Genomic DNA, 14,254 nt, shown 5'->3' with positions numbered 1-14,254 from the left:
GCCTATAATCCCAGCACTTTGGGAAGCCGAGGCGGGCGTATCACCTGAGGTCAGGAGTTCAAGACCAGCCTGGTCAACATGGGGAAACCCCATCTCTACTAAAAATACAAAAATTGGTTGGACGTAGTGGCAGGTGCCTGTAGTCCCAGCTACCCGGGAGGCTGAGGCACGAGAATTGCTTGAATCTGGGAGGGAGAGGTTGCAGTGAGCCGAGATTGCACCACTGCACTCCAGCCTGGGTGACAGGACGAGAGTCCGTCTAAAAAAAAAAAAAAAAAAAAAACTTTGGCTTAGGGTAATAATAGGTCAATTACAGAAAAGAGGAAAAATTCACGAGACATAGCAAAAAAGAAACTACCCAAGACTTGAGAGCAAATAATCTAATTAGTCCCACATCACAACTTTGGTTGTGAGGAGTTTGTTACCTCAAATGGCACTGGATTTGGCACCATGTTTTCCTCAAATTGTATTGCTTGTTTTTCTCCTTTTCTAGCTGACGAAATGACAAGCAGGGTCAGTCGTCCAAGTTCTCTGTGGTTTTTTTTTTTTCATGTTATTTAATTTTTTGACATGGAGTCTCATTCTGTTGCCCAGGATGGAGTGCAATGGGTTTAAGCGATTCTCCTGCCTCAGCCTCCCGAATAGCTGGGACTACAGGGCATGTGCCACCATGCCTGGCTATATTTTTTTTTTGTATTTTTAAGAGACGGGGTTTCGCCATATTGGCCAGGCTGGTCTCGAACTCCTGACCTCAAGTGATCCGCCTGCCTTGCCCTCCCAAAGTGCTGGGATTACAGGTGTGAGCCACTGTGCCCAGCTGTTTTTATATAAGCATCCAGGAAAAAGTCAGCCAGCACACTCAGGAAGTCAGTGTCACTCAGGGCTTTGTGAGTCACCGCAGTAAGCCAGGCCTCATAGAATAAAGTGGCCGAGGAAAGGTGAAAATGTGTTGCACTGGGAGGTAGAACCCCAGGGTCTGGGTCCTGGATCTGCCTCATTCACTGGATGATCTTGGCTAAGACACATTTTCTTGGAGTCTGTCTATAAAATAGGCTAATACTCAACCTACTGCATGGAGCCACAGCAAGGAGTAAGTGAAATGGCAAGGCCGAAGGAAACAACAATTTCCATTCAGAGGAATTACTATAGGCCTTAATCTGGATGAAATCTCCCATGAAAACACACAGGCCTGCTAAACAGAAGGGTAAATGTTTTGCTCTTCTGGCTTTAAGCAGTCATAGGAATGTGACAGACATTCCTCTTAGGGAGCACCTCCTCCTAGGGTTTCCTCATCTGTCTCACACTGAGTGGATGTAATGCTATTTTAATCCTGCTGTGGCCCCCAATACTAGTACTTGTCCATACCTCCTTGCATTTTTAGGGTCTGCTCTGTGGGGTTCTGTTAGGCCCTGGCACTCCCAGGAACTGGTGCTAAAGCTGCATCTCTCTCCCCTCTAGGGATTGATAAAGTTTCACTGCAGAAAGTCTCCACTGCGGTATGCTGACATCTGCCCTGAACCTTCGCGCTACAGCGTTACAGGCTTTAATCAGATTCTGCTGGAAAGACACAGGCTGATCCACATGTGACCTCTTCTGCCTTCACTGGGCTGGGGTGATCCTTGGTGCCTTTGTTTCCACAAGGCCTTTTCCTGCCCCCTGCCTTGCCCAAAGACATTTAATCAGCACACAGCTGCCAGACTATTCCCACAGTGCTCCAAATGCACATGAACAACAGTGACGGCTCCAGCCTTCGAGCCAGGGCCCCGTGCCCAGTGTGTCAGTGGGCGCCTGGGGCTCCAGGCTACATCAAGCACTGATGGTGTCAGGGCTGGTAGTTACCAAACCAGGGTTAAGAAACACCAGGGCCACGTTTCACTACCTTCACAGATCAAACTCAGCAGCAGTCATGACTGACTGTCACTACATTGGGGACCGCAATTCCACATAAGCACTTTTGGAAGAAAACAGCCAAAGTTGGTCTAAAATTGGCGCTGGAATTTGGGCTGGGGAAAATTTTGTGGTTATTTCCTTTAAAAAGGAAGAAAACTTTAGTATTTAATTAGTTGATTTATTTAATGTAATTTCAAACAATTAAACTATGAATAATGCAATGTACAGTAGAATCACCACATCTTTTGATTTTATTAACACTGACCAAGTTTAACTCCATATGAAGTGTAAAGCTTGATATCATTTATGATGTCTATCAACTGTACCAAAAGTAAAACATTTAAAAACAACCATCTGAATGTCAAGTTTTCTCTCCATAAAGGACTTGCCACCTTAAGGACCCCATGTCTGCCTGAAACATGAGCCACATCAATGCCGGTAAAGGCCTGCATAACCTAGTCTGCATCCTGCAAACCTCTTTTGCCTGAGCGCCCCCCCCCCCACCCCCACTAGCTGGTCTCCTGGGAGAGGGAGCAGGCAGGTTCTGGGAGTCAAGCACACGCTTGAGCAAGCAGCATAATAATCCATCTTAAGAATCCTCATTCTGGGATGGCTCCACAATTCCTAAACAGCAGTCTGCAAACTCCACAAACAAGGGTTCTTGCATGTAAGCTCTCATGAGCTTTGCTTTGTCTTCCCCCTGATCGAGGTTGACCATCAACTGCCTGAGGTGTGGATTGAGCAATAAGCTTCTTAATGTTGCAGATTCCCCTAAAAATTAACAAGAAAAGAAGCCAATCTGAGTTCAAGTGGAAACACATGGAGATGGCTGAAAAGTGAAGAAATATTTCAAGTGTAATAAACTATGAGCAAGGCGTGGTGGCTCATGCCTGTAATACCAGCAATTAGGGAGGTCAAGGTGGGCAGATCGCTTGAGCTCAGGAGTTCAAGACCAGCCTGGGCAACATGGCGAGACCCCACCTCTATAAAATGAAAGGTAAGATCGGCATATCAAACTATTTCCACATTAAATGCAGTAACAGATACCAGTTCTTGGTATCTTTGTAAATATTGTAACTTCGTGCCACTTCAGCTAAGAAAAAATGCTTTATCAGCACAATCACAAAGCAAATAGTAGCATTAAGCTGCTGGCATGTTTTCTTTCTTTTTAACCATAAAAGTTGCCATTGGTGAAGACAGCTATACGAAATACTCTGAATGATGTCTAAGCATGCGATTTGGCGTGCAGCAGCACCAGTAGCAGGGAACCAACAATAATACCTGCATTGTACTTTACAGTCTGTAAAATTTTTCACACCTATTACCAGCTCAGCTCCAAACTCAGTCTAACGAATCATTACCATGAGACTAAGTGCAAAGCATAACCTTTTAATATGATTCTATGAAATGGGAAGAATGAAATTAACAGACACCGTGCACATGTAACAGAATGTTGTAAGGACTGAATAAGCAGTGCTACAAAAATGGCAACACCTGTTTCCCCCTAAATCAAATCATGTGATAACCAGTTTGCGTTAAGGGCTGGACTGTGAGCTGAGCACTGGGGATCTGGGAATACAGGACCCTGCTGTACAAATCATTATGTGAGAGACAAATTATCATGAAATGTAACAGTGATTTATTACTAGTAAGTCCAAGTTGCTATGGGAAGCCAAAAAAGTGCCTAATTCTGAAAGAGACACAAAAGGTCAAGAAAAGCTTAGCTGAGCGAAGAAAACTTGAACCAAGGCTTGAAGGAGGAGCAGAATTTTGCCAACCCACAAGACCAGCAGGATTCCAGGCAGAAGGAATGGTGTGGGCAGGCTGGGAGGTGTGAAACCCTGTATGTTTACAGATTATGTGGCTAGATAGTAAGAGCCCTACATGGCATACTTATTCAAGGATTTAATAACTTTTTTAAAAATCACAATCCTTACAACACAGTAAATGTATCTCAACGATTGACAAGCATAGCACAGACTTACCTAAATTCTTTAAATTCTGCAAAGAAACTCTGTCTTCTTCCTCATCACTATTGAGAAAATCAGCTACAGAGTTGTCATCATCATCTAAGGAATACAAAACAGTCAAAATGACTCATGACTAAAAAGGAGGCCTGGGCACCAGATTTTAACCACTACTTCAACAGGATAAAAATGTGTGCACGCACATGTGATAGTGATAGGGATATTCAAGCAGGTACAGACAAAAATCCTCCAGAGTTTGTGACTATACTAACACGCCTTTTTTAGAAGAGGGAGGCTAAGTGAAAGAATTGGTGATTTTAACAAATGCACCCTAGTGTTCACATCCTTACTGTATATGTGGTCCTGTGGTCTTTAGGCTTAGACCTCGGTTGTCTAATAACTTACTGCCCATCCCCACCTCAACATGGCTCCAACCCTGTGATAGGCCAATTAACTGGATGCTCTGTAAAAACCAGCCAAGCAGAATCTCCTGTGCTTTCAGCATGGGCAGAAACTGCTGGCAGTGCCTGAACCCAACCTGGAAGTTTCTCAAAGGGCAAAAATGGGCCATGCCTTTGGAGTGAATGTTCAACACCTCTTTGGTGGCACCAGAGGGGCTGCTTTCAGAGCCTGGCATGGTACATGACACCCAGGAGGTATTAAAGAACGTTCAGATGACTGGACAGATGGGTCGACAGCCCACTACTGCTATGAACCCCCAGCAGCAGTGAGATGATCTAGGACAAAAAAAGCCTCCGGCCTGAGCTGAGCTCAGGTGAACTGACAGCCCCAGCCAGATTCAGGGAGGGAGACCAGCAGCTGTGGGTTAGAGAAGGCTCCTGCCAGCAGGGCCCACCACAAACCCCCAAACCACAGCCATGGCCTTTCTCATCTGTCTTCTGCCCATTTTTCTTCTCCTGAATACTGCTTTCAGGCTGTTGCCTCAATATCACCCATGATGACATGGTCCCACTCCTGATGCTCAGGGCTAAGGAAGCTGTTGCTTCCCAATGAAGCTATTGTTTTGGATTCCCTGACCAGCCCCACTCTCCACTTTTCCTTCCTTTCGACTTATTCTATGTGAAGTCCCTCGTAGATTTGTTTGAAGTCAACCAACCCACCTTTGTTTTCCACAGGCTTTATGGTTTTGGTAGGAAGAGCTGATCTTATTTTTTTCTCAACAGGACGAGTTTCAGGGTTGCATCGTTCTGAAAAAGACACAAATCCCAGGCCCACATTACCTCCATTTCAGCGACAAGGCTGCATCTCCCCATCAAGCTAGCATCTAGGTAGGAAGCAAGTGTCTGGGGTAAGGGATGTGGGTGGGTGCCCAGGAATGTGGAAGAAGTGAGAGATCAAAGCAAGAGGGAGGTTAAGGAAAACCGCCAGCAGGCTGAGAAAGCAGGACTCATTCATGCACCCCAAGAACCTGTCCCCATCCTCCCTACCCTGCCAAATCTTACAAAATTCTCACCACAATTAACTGGGGTGTTTGAAATAGCTGCTGCAAACCAGATACCAGATGGGATAAAACTAGAGGCAAAACAACCAAAGAACTTACAAAGTCAACAGGCCAACTGTGCTGGCTCACGCCTGTAATCCTAACACTCGGAGGCCAAGGTGGGAGGATCATTTGAGCCCAGGAGTTTGAGACCAGCCTGGGCAACCTAGCGAGACTATGTCTCTACAAAAAATAAAAAAAAATCATCCAGGCATGGTGGTACATGCATGTGGTCTCAGCTACTTGGGAGGCTGAGGCAGGAGGATCACTTAAGCTCAGTGTGTCAAGGCTGCAGTGAGCTGTGATTGTGTCACTGCACTCCAGCCTGGGTGACAGAGAATCAACAGAGCATGAAGTCACAGGAAAGGGTTCTGAGGACATAAAGGCAGGACCAGATTGTAGAGACTTAAAATGTAGATTTGACAATATGCTATGGAAAGGTTCTAGTCAGGTAGGTGGCAGTTACAACAGCTGCTAGTGACTTAAGTGCCAAGCACTGTGCCAGGTACACAGTGAGATACATAGTGGCTCAATGAACCTTTACAAAGCCCCCATGACATGGAGACTGTTAATTCCACTTACAGATGAAAGGAATAAATTTTCTTGTAATAAACTTGTCCACTGGGGTCCACAGCTAGTAAGTAGCAGAGGCAGATTTGGAATCCAGGTCTAACTTTACGGCTATGCTATATGTGTAAGGAACACAGCAGGAGGGACTGAAGGAGAGGTGAATTTTCTGGGTTGTACTTGACCCCAAAATACATTTGTGTCTAAGGGGCTCAAAAAGAGGCTGAAGCTAAAGAGTTGGATGTCAGCAAGAAAAAAAAAAAGGTTAAAGTGAAAGAGAGATCACCTACCTAGGAATAAAAGTCAAGGACCAAATTTCAAGAGAGAGATCTGGCAAAAGGAAGGAGAGGCTGGGCAGAGTGGCTCCTGCCTGTAATCCCAGCAATTTGGGAGGTTGAGGCAGGAGGATTGCTTAAGCCCAGGAGTCCAAGACCAGCCTAGGCAATACAGCGAGACTCTGTCTCTACGAAAAATAAAATTTGTCTCCGTTACTCAGGAGGCTAAGGTGGGAGGATCACTTGGGCCCAGGAGGCCAAGGGTGCAATGAGCTGTGATCACGCCACTGCACTCCATCCTGGGCAAAAGAGCAAGACCCTGTCTCAAAAAGAAAAAAAGAAAAAAAAGAAAACAAGGAGAATCTACAGCTATGCCACCCTGAATGCACCCTATCTCATCTGACCTCAGAAGCTATAATAGGGTCAGGCCTCGTTAGGACTTCTAAGGGAGAAAGGGAGGAGAGAATACCACAGATCGGTATCTTCCCAGCCTCCAAAGAAGAATGTCAAGAAAGAAGAAGCCAAACACAGCAGATACTCATAGGAATCAAGAAAGATGACAGGCTGGGCATGGGTAGCTCACGTCTGTAATCCCAATGCTTTGGGAGGCCAAGGTGGAAGGATCACTTGAGCCCAGGAATTCAAGACCAGCCCAGGCAATACAGTGAGCCTTCATCTGCACAAAAATTAAAATTAAAAATAAATAAGCCAGGCATGGTGGCACACGCCTGCAGTCCCAACTACTTGGGAGGCTGAGGTAGGAGGATTGCCTGAGCCCAGGAAGTCAAGGCTATACTGAGCAACACTGCACTCCAGCCTGGGTGACAGAGCAAGACTTTGTTGCAAAAAAATAAAAATAAAAAAACAAATGAAAAGTGTACAACAGATGTGGCTATTAGAAATTTCTGATAAAAATTATTCTTTATTAAATACCACTTTAACACTGCCTATAGCAGCAACAAAGGCAAAATTAATGTAAATATCCACCAATAAGAAAAATAAATATCAAAATGACCATACTACCCAAAGTAATCTGCAGAGTCAATGCAATCCCTATCAAATTACCAATGATACTGTTCACAGAAATTTCAAAAAAAAATTCTAAAATTAATATGGAACCACAAAAGACCCCCAATAGCCAAAGCAATCCTGAGCAAACAGAACAAGGCTAGAGGCATCACCACTACTTGGCCTCGAAATATACTACAAAGCTATAATATCTAAACAGCATGGTACTAGCATAAAAATAGACACATAGATCAATGGAATAGAATAGAGAACCCAGATATAAATTCACACATTTACAGCCAACTGACTTTTCACAAAGGCACCAAGAGCATATACTGGGAAAAAAAACACTCTTCAATAAATGGTACTGGAAAAATAGGATAACTGTAAGGATAACCATATGCAGAAGAATGAAACTAGATCCTTATCTGTCACCATATATAAACATCAAAATGGATTAAAGACCTAAATGTAAGACCTGAAACTACTACAGGAAAACACAGGGGAAATGCTTCAGGACATTGGTCTAGGCAAAGATTTTATGAATAAAATCTCAAAAACACAGGCAACAAAAGCAAAAATAGGCAAATGGAATTCTATGACACAAAAAAGCTTCTGTACAACAAAGGAAACAACAGAGTGAAGAGACAACCTGTAGGATGGGAGAAAATATTTGCAAAATATTCACTTGACAAAGGGTTAATATCTAGAATACACAAGGAGCTCAACAGCAAAAAAAATAAAAAAAAAAATAATAATAATTAAGTGGACAAATGGGCCGGGCATGGTGGCTCACACCTGTAATCCCAGCCCTTTGGGAGGCCGAGGCAGGTGGATCACCTGAGGTCAAAAGCTCAAGACCAGCCTGGCCAACATGGTGAAACCTTGTCTCTACTAAAAATACAAAAATCAGCCAGCAGGCACCTGTAATCCCAGCTACTCTGGAGGCTGTGGCAGGAGAATCACTTGAACCCCGGAAGCGGCGGTTGCAGTAAGCAGAGACTGCGCCATTGTACTCCAGCCTGGGCGACAAGAGCAAGACTCCGTCTCAAAAAAAAAACAAAAATGGGCAAATGACCCAAACAGACACTTCTCAAAAGAAGACATACAAATGGCCAACAAGTACATGAAAAAATGTTCAACATCACTAATCATTAGGGACATGCAAGTCAAGACCACAATGAGATACCATCTCACCACAGTAAGAATGGCTATTATCAAAAAGAAAAAAATAACATGTTGGCAAGGATGTGGAGAAAAGGGAACTCTTATACACTGCACTGTTATTGGAAATGTAAACTGGTATAGTCATTATGGAAAACAGCATGGAGGTTCCTAAAAAAACTACGAATAGAACTACCATATGATCCAGCAATCCCACTACTGCGTATATATCCAAAGGAAATGAAATCAGTCTGTCGAAGAGATACCTGCACTCCTGCGTTTACTGCTAGTCACAACAGCCAAGATATGGAATCAACCTAAGGATCCACCAACAGATGGATAAAGAAATGTGGTACATATACACACTGGATATTAGCCATAAAATACCATGAAATCCTGTCACTTGCAGCAACATGGATGAGCCCAAAGGACATCATGTTAAGTGAAATAAGCCAGGCACAGAAAGATGTTCTTGTTAACACGTGGATGCTAAGCAAGTTGACTTCACAGAAGTAGAGAGCAGAATAGTGGTAACTAGAGGCTGGGAAGAGTAGAGGGTAGGGGGCTGGGGAGAAGTTGGTTAATGGATAAAAAATTACAGCCAGATGGGAGGAGTAAGTTCTAGTGTTACACAGTACCTTAGTGTGCAGCAATTTATTTTTTATTTATTTATTTATTTTTTTGAGACGGAGTCTTGCTGTGTCGCCCAGGCTGGAGTGCAGTGGCGCAATCTCGGCTCACTGCAAGCTCTGCCTCCCGGGTTCACGCCATTCTCCGGCCTCAGCCTCCCGAGTAGCTGGGACTACAGGCGCCCGCCACTACGCCCGGCTAATTTTTTGTATTTTTAGTAGAGACGGGGTTTCACCGCGTTAGCCAGGATGGTCTCTATCTCCTGACCTTGTGATCCGCCCGCCTCGGCCTCCCAAAGTGCTGGGATTACAGGCGTGACCCACCGCGCCCCGCCTACGTCAAACTTTTTTTTCTTTTTTTTTCCAGACTGAGTCTGGCTCTGTAGCCCAGGATGGAGTGCAGTGGTGCGATCTCGGCTCACTGCAACCTCTGCCTCCCGGGTTCAAGCGATTCTCCTGCCTCAGCCTCCTGCGTAGCTGGGAATACAGGCGCATGCCACCTCGCCCGGCTAATTTTTGTATTCTTAGTAGAGACGGAGTTTCACCATGTTGGCCAGGCTGGTCTCGAACTCCTGGGCTCAGGTGATCCACCCGCCTTGGCCTCTCAAAGTGCCGGGATCACAGGCGTGAGCCACCACACCCGGCCAGGTCACTTCTTTTTGACTGTACAAAAGTGCGTTCACATCATACAAAGAACTTACTTGGTTTTTTTTTTTCTCTTAACAAATCAAGGACTTCTCCTTGTATTGTACATGGACTTACCTCTTTGTTTCTAACAAGACATTATTTACACGAGTGAAAATATTGTTAAACTTAGCGCAGTTTCAGCCAAATGGTGAGGGGCTACATCAGAATACTGAGGAAGAAACTGCTAGGGTAGACCTCGGTGGGAAAAGCAATCGGTAACTATTTCTAAGCAAGAAAGAGTAGCACGCAGCAGGAGGAGAGGGGTAGAAGAAAAGCTACTGACCAAAACCCTGAGAGCGATTACAGGCAGGGACAACAAAGGGAACTGTCCAACACACAGGGAGAGGCCTATGACACCAGGGACCAAGTCAGAGGAAGCAAGGTTCCTGCAGAACCCGCGGAGACCCGAGGCGGGAAAGGAAGCGCAGCCCAAGGGTCCACGCCCCCAAGACAGAGGCTGGACGTGGGGGCTGCCCCGTGCGCAGAGGGGGCCGAGGGCTGGCGGGGACGGGGCTCACCTTTGTGCTTCCGGAAGCAGGCTACCGAGCAGCTGTAACAACAGAGGCCACAGGCCGCGTCAGCCCCGAGGGTCCGCGGCCCCTCCAGCAGCCCGCCGGCTCCCGCCCGGCCTCCCGCCCTCCCGCCGTGGCCGGACACCCGCGCCCCCGGACCCCGCGACCTCCCCGCTCACTAGGGCACGCGGCAGGCTGGACAGCGGTATTTGGGCTTCTCCAAGCAGATCACGCAGACGACGGTGCTACATTTGAGCGACGCCATGGTCTTATGGAAGGAGACTGCTTCCCGTGCCGCCGCGCGCATCTCACGCAGCCGAGCTCGCGTGCACGCCCTTTTTTTCCGTTTCCTAAACGGGGACCAATCAGCGCTCAGCAGGTAGGCAAAAGCAATGGACTGATCCTGCTCAGTGTTCCAGTCCTCGTAAGTAGAGCGTCGATACACTCGATGTGCACCTAGCAGCTGCGTCCCAGGTTTTCCTTGATTAGATCATAGCGTCGAAGAACTTGTTATGTAGCCCAGTCCCTGTCCCTGTGCGGCCGTGTGGCTTGGAGCAAGCCATCTTGCGAGACACTGTCCAGGTGTGTTGCCCCGCATGTTAAAAAGAAAACAATAGGTGGAACTAAACGTCCTTTACTTTCTGGCTGGGACTTCCTGAATCTTGCAGGGACATTGGGGTTCGTCCACCCGTCTCATCTGCTTATTCTTGGCAAAGGGCAAGTCCAGACATTGGGCGAACCAGAATCGGTTGGATCACGCAGTAGACAGGAACCTGCCCTTCCCAACCTAGGCCATTTTTCACTGGGGAAAGAAAGATGAGCCTGAACACTGGCAAATGTTTGAGCTCCAACTGTGAGCCCTTCAGTGCTGGGCCCCCCCCGGGTCTTCTAATGAAGAAGTCGTCTCTGTCCTCTGGGAACTTAATGCTTAGAGTGAAAGTAGGAAGGGGAAACGGGGAGGAAAGATACTCACTCTTAGAGTCCTGCTGTTGCTACCCTGCACCTGCACGCCCCTGAGAGTGAGTGCTTCTTAAATTTTGCACTCTAGGCTCCTCATACCTCCCCCTAGTCCCGGAAGCTAATTGACCAGGAAGCAGGCCAGTGACCACTAGTCCCAAGATGGTGATCCCAGGCAGATGAGTCTGGACAGATGGGCTATGATGGGACTTGAATGCCACCACAAACTTTAGGTTTAGACAAAGTCACGTTTTTTGTTTTTTAAGGAAATTTGCTTGCAGCTAGGCATGGCCCAGCCTTACCTTAGCTCCTATCCTACCTGCACTGGGCTCTCTCAGGGCCATAAATCACCCTTACTCCCAAGTGCCTCCTCTTCTGTGTTGGCTGTTCAGCCTTCAGGGTCCCTCTTCAATAAACGTGTCTGCAGGGATGTATCTGCAACAACCAAGGTAGTGGTTTGAACCTTGGCTCAACCCCCTCCCTGGCTGTGTGTGACTTGGAGGGGTTGGTTACCCGCTCTGAGCTCCCTCATCTATTAAAGTGGATGTTTGGGCCTACTTTCCTGAGCTGTTGTAAAGCAGAGAGGAGACCATGTGCAAAAAGTTTTGTAATCAGAAGTGCTACATGATATCTAGAAAGAATCTTAACTCTCATGGACCTCCATCTGGACCGCATGAACATAGGTCCCAGGCCCCAAGCCATGCTCCTCCAAAACGGTTCTGCCATCTGCTTCTTGAGTGGGAAGTGAGTAATTATCCTTCCTTTGGGCGTGGCGACCCAGTCCAGTCCTCAGTGCTGAAGCTGCTGGGCCCTCTGGCCACCTGCCTGTCCTGCTTGCAGTTGTCCCAGCCTCCAACTTCTGCCCAGGACGCAGCCTAGAATCCAAAACGGGTCCACACAGGCCCAGTAACCCGCAGCGTTCCTCATATTGTTCAACAGTTGTACCACTGATGATTTGAACTTGAAGCGTCCCGGAAAGTCCAAGCTTACCTGGGAAGGCCAGAGAAGGCCAGTGACTTGTCCAGGGCCATATTTAAATCCTGTGCCAAGCCGGGCATGGTCGCACCAGCCTGTAGTCCCAGCTACTTAGAAGGTTGAGGCTGGAGGCTCACTTGAGCCCAGGAGTTCAAGGCTACAGTGAGTTATGATTGTGCCACTGCGTTCCAGAGACCCCGTCTTAAAGAAGAAAAATTTAGGCCAGGCGCAGTGGCTCACGCCTGTGATCCCAGCACTTTGGGAGGCCAAGGCAGGCAGATCACTTGAGGCCAGGAGTTCAAGACCAGCCTGGCTAACATAGCAAAACCTGTCTCTGCTAAAAATAGAAAAAATTAACTGGGTGTGGTGGTGCACACCTGTAATCCCAACTACTAGGGAGGCTGAGGCACAAGAATCGCCAGAACTTGAGAGGCAGAGATTGTAGTGAGCCAAGATCACGCTACTGCACTCCAGCCTGGGCAACAGAGCAGGACTCTGTCTCTAAAAATTAAAAACAAAAATTAAATTTAATTTAAAACCCTGTGCCCTGCCAGGTAAGGTGGCTCACACCAGTAATCCTAGCACTTTGGGAGGCCAAGGCGGGCACATGGCTTGAGCCCAGGAGTTCAAGACCAGCCTGGGCGACATGGCGAAAACCCATCTGTACCCAAAAAGATACGAAAATTAGCGGGGGTCAGTGGCATGAGCCTGTAATCCCAGCTACTGGGGAGGCTGAGGTGGGAAAATCGCTTGAGCCCAGGAGGCGGAAGTTGCAGTGAGTGGAGATCACGCCACTGCACTCCAGCCTGGGTGACAGAGCAGGACCTTGTCTCAAAAGGAAGAGAGAGAGAGAGAAAAAAAAGATCCTGTGCACTGTCTGGCATGGGTAGAAATTTGCCCACTGTGGCGGACTCACCACTGTCTGCTTGATTTGCCCTGTGATGTGTGTACCGAGGCTGAGGCCAAAGACAATCCTAACCATTTTCAGGGGCTCAATCCCTCCCACCCGCATACAAACCACGCTGACTCCCCTACCTGCGAGTGGAGAGATGATGACTACAGAAAAAAAAAGAAAAAAGAAAATTCGACGAGGCGCGGTGGCTCACGCCTGTAATCCCAGCACTTTGGGAGGCCAAGGCGGGCAGATCATGAGGTCAGGAGATCGAGACCATCCTGGCCAACATGGTGAAACCCCATCTCTACTAAAATACAAAAAATTAGCCAGGTGTGGTGGCACGTGCCTGCAGTCCCAGCTACTTGGGAGGCTGAGGCAGGGGAATCGCTTGAACCCGGGAGGCGGAGGTTGCAGTGAGCCCAGATCGCGCCACTGCACTCCAGCTTGGTGACAGAGCGAGACTCCATCTCAAAAGAAAAGAAAAGAGAAAAGAAAATTAAATTCCTGGAATCCCTCCCATGCACATCCACGCAGGGAAGAGGCCCCTCCTCTACTCTGGATATCTGGATGCCCCCAGCTTTCCCCGACCTGCGCACCCCTCGTCCTCTAATGTCCGGGAAAGGAGGTGGGCTCAGCCGCGATGGCTGTTAGGTGGTGGCACACTAAGGCCCACAGCGCAGCTCCTCCGGGCAGTGGCCAGCTCAGACAAGAAAGGGGGCTGTGACCCCAGGCCCAGCAACTAGATGTCCACACTGATGTCCCCTCCAGACCCGTCCTAATGGCCGCCCAAGGCTGTCAGCTTGGGACGCAGTGCGGGCACTGGAGAGAGAGGCGTCGTTGTCGAGGTTTTCAGAGCTCTGCCTCCTGGCAGCGCTGTCTGGTGCGTAGAAGGCGAGTCCGGGCCAATCCCAAGGCTGGAGACGCGCAATGCCACGCCCCGTCCCGCCAGAGGGCGCTCTAGGCCCGCACTGCCCGGGTGGAGCGCGCTCGCCCGGATTCCCGCGCAGCTGGCGCCCAGCCTACGCCCCACCCCTTGCGGGAGGCTCAGCGGTCTGGCCGCACCGGGAAGAGTAAGTCCAGGCTCTGATAGGCAGTTCGGACATCGCCAGGCGGCAGGAAAGTGCGTCTAGAGCGCGGGGGCGAAGCGGGCGACCCGATGCCCACGAGTATTCCTACGGGAAAGCAGGGCCTGCGCTCACCGAGGGCTCCGCGTGCCACTGGCTGTCC

General features: G+C 48.1%; 2 protein-coding genes across 6 annotated transcripts in view; one reads left to right on the top strand and one right to left on the bottom strand.

The window, feature by feature from the left end:
* Positions 1-1,625, top strand: part of MYO19 (myosin XIX) — a 37,400-nt gene extending 35,775 nt beyond the window's left edge. Inside the window, 2 exon segments of the mRNA XM_063628609.1 lie at positions 1,459-1,578; positions 1,581-1,625. Of these exon segments, the coding sequence (XP_063484679.1) occupies positions 1,459-1,578; positions 1,581-1,616 (156 nt within the window). The 3' untranslated portion in view covers positions 1,617-1,625.
* On the bottom strand, positions 150-13,915 carry ZNHIT3 (zinc finger HIT-type containing 3). 5 transcript variants are annotated; one of them, XM_063628624.1, is made up of 6 exons: positions 13,168-13,886; positions 10,380-11,592; positions 10,207-10,238; positions 4,979-5,065; positions 3,876-3,959; positions 2,124-2,661 (listed from the first exon to the last, which is right to left on the bottom strand). In XM_063628624.1, the coding sequence occupies exons 2-6, from the start codon at positions 10,505-10,507 to the stop codon at positions 2,480-2,482; spliced, it is 513 nt and encodes a 170-aa protein (XP_063484694.1). In that variant the 5' UTR covers positions 10,508-11,592; positions 13,168-13,886; the 3' UTR covers positions 2,124-2,479. The 5 variants fall into 5 exon arrangements, with proteins under 5 accessions (XP_055113046.1, XP_063484694.1, XP_055113045.1 ...); XM_055257070.2 differs by lacking the exon at positions 13,168-13,886 and having other exon boundaries at positions 10,380-10,550; positions 11,174-11,250; XM_055257071.2 differs by lacking the exon at positions 2,124-2,661 and adding an exon at positions 150-259 and having other exon boundaries at positions 10,380-13,915.
* Positions 13,916-14,254: the final 339 nt, after the last annotated feature.

This window comes from Symphalangus syndactylus, chromosome 20 (genome assembly GCF_028878055.3).
Source record: "Symphalangus syndactylus isolate Jambi chromosome 20, NHGRI_mSymSyn1-v2.1_pri, whole genome shotgun sequence".
Lineage (NCBI taxonomy): Eukaryota > Metazoa > Chordata > Mammalia > Primates > Hylobatidae > Symphalangus > Symphalangus syndactylus.
The sequence above is the reverse complement of the archived record's forward strand: the minus strand, read 5'-3'. Positions and strand labels throughout refer to the sequence as shown.